At 37.6% G+C, this 4,704-nt stretch overlaps 1 protein-coding gene across 1 annotated transcript; it reads left to right on the top strand.

Moving 5' to 3' along the window:
- Nucleotides 1-416: 416 nt before the first annotated feature.
- On the top strand, nt 417-4,531 carry LOC107306761 (transmembrane and coiled-coil domain-containing protein 3-like; the record flags this gene model as incomplete). The annotated part of the gene is made up of 4 exons (XM_015850106.2): nt 417-635; nt 2,880-3,071; nt 3,679-3,807; nt 4,328-4,531. Coding segments are annotated over 4 exons (729 nt in total), but the record flags the coding sequence as incomplete, so codon positions are not given.
- Nucleotides 4,532-4,704: the final 173 nt, after the last annotated feature.

Below are 4,704 nucleotides of genomic sequence, written 5' to 3'. Positions count from 1 at the left end.
TAAAGGTGTATGTTTGGTGGCCCTGCCAGGCAGGGGGGTTGGAACTACGTGATCCTTGAGATCCCTTCCAACCCAGGTCATTCTGTGATTCTGTGATTTGTTCCAGCAGAGGTGTTTAGGACCATTGTAGATGCCACTGTGGGAAAGGCAGACATAACCAAAGGGAGAACAATGTCTATCTGATCTCTAGCTCAGGCAGTATAAGAAAAATAGAGATAGAAACTTGTGTGCTCAAGCAATGGAGTCTGACTTAGGGATTACTTGTGTTCCTTACCCCCTTCCCTCAGTTACGACTGCTACAATAAAAACATTATTCAGCCACTGTTACAATGTCTATATTGCTTCTGCAGTTCTATTGGTAAGATGTTTTATGTCAAAAGAAGCTCCTGTTAATATCAACATTTTGATACATAAAGGCCTGGCTTGCGCATTATCTGTGTTCTGAAATTCGACAGGAAGAAATGGAATATGTTGAACTCTTAGCAGCAGAAAAGCATCAGGTTGAAGCCCTTAAGAACATGCAGCATCAAAACAAAAGCCTGTCAATGCTCGATGAAATCCTTGAAGATGTCCGGAAGGCAGCTGATAGACTGGAGGAAGAAATAGAAGAGCATGCCTTTGATGACAATAAATCTGTAAGTAAGGTTTTGGGCTGTCTTTTCATTCATGTGTATTTGTGTTTATGTTGATATTTGCATTGTAGGGGTATTTGTCTTGTATTATAGATAGTTATTAGGATTTTAGTCACTGCTTTGAACAAACAAAGAGGAAAAGAAAACAACAACTTTTGGCTCTGTGTTTGTTTTCACTTCACTTTCAAGAGAAGAAAGCATTTAGTAGTAGAATAATTGCTTGTTAAGAATGAGCAGACAGGAATCATTCTTCTTTTTGTTGTAGATTTCTCTGCTTTGATTTGGAAATACTCCCTGTAACTACCACTTACAGTGACAAGTGTATTCCGTCTCACTGAGACAGCTCATGGGAGTCATAGTCACAGTATCACAGTCTCGTGCGGGTTGGAAGGGACCTTAGAGATCATCGAGTCCAACCCCCGGGATTCGAGCCTGCTTTGTAGTAGAGCGGCACTACTCTCTTGAGGGAAAGTGAGAGTAGCTTTTTGTCTGCACCAAACAGCTGCAATTATACCTCCAGGTAATCCTACCTAGCTGGACCGAGAGTGTAGAGAAGAGCTTGCTAGAGTGCCCTCTTCTGTTACACTGGGATATGACAGCCGATTTTAGTGATAGGAGTACTATTCATCTGCAATAGCTGATCATTGAAGGGAGAGAACAAAGTTATTCTTCTTGTCCAGTGTTTCTTTTATTTTTTTGTCTTATATCTCTAGTCATGAAGTACAGAAAAGTTGTAATGAAATTCAAACTCGAGGACTACTTAGAATCATAGAATCACAAGGTTGGAAAGGACCTACAAGATCATCTAGTCCAGCCGTCCTCCCTTTACCATACCTACAGAAAACCCCTAAACCATATCTCCTAGCTCCCTATCCAGACACCTCTTGAACACTGCCAGGGATGGATTACTTACATCCCCATCTTTGTGAGGACTGCCTAGTGTATTTTCTCTCAAGCCAACTGCTAAGAATATATATTCAAGGATATATGAGGATATATATTCAAATAGAGATAATTGCCTTAACCTTGCAACATTTTCCTTCTATTCCTAATACTGTTTCTGAACTAGACTGAGCTTCACTAGAGGATGAATACATTTATCCAATCATGTCACTTTGACATGGTCTTTGATATAACTTAAGTTTTGATACAGAGAAGTTTGGTTAGTTTCTATTCACGCAGCTACTAAATACAAAGGAACGCTCAACAAACTCTGTATGAATTTAGAATCCCAGGTCTTCAAAGTAGATGCTTTGATGCTGATGTATCTAATATGTCATTTTGCTTAGTGAATGTTATCACTGACCTCATAACTTCAGATTCTCAAGATGGTACCTTGTTAATGTTTCAGTTTTTAGGTAAAGATGGGGAGACTGCACTAAGCAGTTAAATAATTCTTATATAAAAATCAGTGTATTTTAAACTGTGAAGTCAGCATTTAACAGTACGCTCTAAACTCTGTTGGTTTTTTTTCCCCCTTGTAGTGGCAATAAGGTTGTGAGGGGAGGGGTAGATAACAGAAAAGCAACAGGATTGGGAACCTATTATGCATTCTGATTAGAAACAGTTCTTCATGAATGCTGACTGTAGGGAAGCCTTTCTTCTTTGTTCTGATACTGTGAGAACAGTTTGCATGTATGTGACGTGCAGCTGCTCCTGCTTTCTCTCATCAGCTGAAAACATGAAAACCTGCTTTGATCTCTTAGAATTGACAATGGACACTTGGTTCTGCAATGGAAAATAGCATGGTAAGTGGGGAGCTTAGGGAGGTGAAAGTGGAGTAGTCATAAAGAAGCAGGTTGTAGGCAAAAAGTGGGTGAAATGCAACTTCCATAATGTCTGAAGAGAAAATGGTCACCAACCTCTCATTCTAGCACTTCAGATGCTGATGTTTGGTTAGAGATATTGTACTTCTCAGTCATTCTGCAGACTTCAGTATTTATTTCAGTTTCTTGCATTGGAATTCTACAGCTTTGAAACCTCATCTTTATGTGTTTTTTTTCTCATTGGAAAATTGGCCTGGAAAACCTCACATTGATTAAAATGAAAAGCATTTTCAGTTATGAACATCAAGTTTTGATAAAAAGGTTGAAAATATTTATATTAAAAGAAGCTGCAGTGTTTTTAGTCAATGTGAACACATTCTGGAGTAACTTCAAGCACAGCTAATAGCCTTCCTTGTTAATGTACGCTTCATAGATGCACATCTTTGTTTTGTTGGGTTTTTTTTCCTTCTTTTTCTTACAGGTAAGAGGTGTAAACTTTGAAGCAGTTTTAAGGGTGGAAGAAGATGAAGCCAACTCCAAAAGAAATGCTTCAAAACGAGAAGTAGAGGATGACTTAGGTCTTAGTATGCTCATTGATTCCCAGAACAACCAGTATATCCTTACCAAGCCCAGGGATTCAACCATTCCTCGTGCTGATCATCATTTCATAAAGGTAATAATTTTAGAGATGCTCTTGTCTTTTTTATAAGACTTACTCCCATCAGCTTGTATGTTCAAATTTAGCTTAACTTGTTGCTCCTTTGGGGCAGCACGTAGTTAAAGCAAGCTACTAGTATACCTGATAAGCCATTTGCATATGGTCACAACAGAGATTTATATATTCATGTACTGTGATAAAGGAATGGAAGCTGCAAAATGCATCAGTATGTTATTGTATTTGTTCTTCATGATGAATAAGTGGATTGAGATTTTTTTTTTAAAACAATACTGATCTATTCCACTATTATGTTTTAATGCAAACAGTCAGTCTCTCCAGCAGCCCTAATTACACCTCCTACATTACACTTTATAAGTTGATCAGAATTCCCCAAAGCTACTTATTAATAAAGGGCTAGTACTTTGAATTCTTCATCTGCAAGCAGAAGTGCTCACACCTACAGTTGTGTTTAGGTAAGTTCACCAATGTTTTGTTTTTTTTTTCTCAGGCGGTATTCTACATGTAATTTTACAGTTCCATTTTCCTTTGGAAGGGCAATGGTCTTTAATTGCGCCACTAATTTGTGTATCCTTTATACTAACATGTAAATTTTACATATTAGGATATTGTGACAATAGGAATGTTGTCTTTGCCATGTGGCTGGCTATGCACGATGATAGGATTGCCAACTATGTTTGGGTATATCATCTGTGGCGTACTGTTAGGACCATCAGGATTAAATAGCATTAAGGTAAGCACACATGTTGTTTCTTGACTGATTGCATTTATTGACATTTTTAACAGTAATATAAGAAGTGGTATGTCCAACTTCAAATGCACATGTTGTGAGTAGTGGTCTGCTGTGCATTAACAAGTTGGCCAACAGGCACAACAGGATAGATGCTAAATGTGTGTATCATGTTAATATTCACATAATTGCTTAGAAATTATGTCTTCACAATGTCTGCTGTTACATGGGCTCTTACTGATACTGACATGTAGTAGTACATGAAGGTTGACCTTTAAGTCAACTCTTTAAGTTAAGAAACAGACATTATGTATGGTTGACATTAGAAAGATTCAGCAATGGATTTTCAGAGACCGCGAGGAAGTGGGAACTACACTGCTGAGGGAACTTGTGTTGCTATATTACTGGCAAGTGAATTTCCTATGGGAACATAATGAGAAACTATTGGTTTTGTAAATATACTCGCAATTTGCTCTATAAGTAAGATTGCTATGCACCGATATTTATTTTATATTTTTAAAAGTCTATTGTGCAGGTGGAGACATTAGGAGAATTTGGTGTATTCTTCACTCTCTTTCTAGTTGGTCTGGAATTTTCTCCTGAAAGATTAAGAAAGGTATTTTATTTTTGTTGTACTTCTATATTACCAGATTTAACTGCTACTGTCACCAGTTCTATTTCAGATTTGCACGTGCTTTCTGTAATAGACTAGTTTGTTGTTAGACAGTTTTGAAAAGACAAATATGTCATCTTTTCTTTAACTTCCTTGAAAGACCAGCGTGTGTCATTTCATAGAATCATAGAATTACCCAGGTTGGAAAAGACCTTGAAGATCATCAAGTCCAACTGCAGCCTAAACAGTACCCTAACTCTAACAACCCTACACTAAATCATATCCCT

The sequence above is a fragment of the Coturnix japonica genome (genome assembly GCF_001577835.2).
Source record: "Coturnix japonica isolate 7356 chromosome 1 unlocalized genomic scaffold, Coturnix japonica 2.1 chr1random1398, whole genome shotgun sequence".
Taxonomy (NCBI): domain Eukaryota; kingdom Metazoa; phylum Chordata; class Aves; order Galliformes; family Phasianidae; genus Coturnix; species Coturnix japonica.
This window is presented reverse-complemented; position numbering and strand designations above follow the sequence as displayed.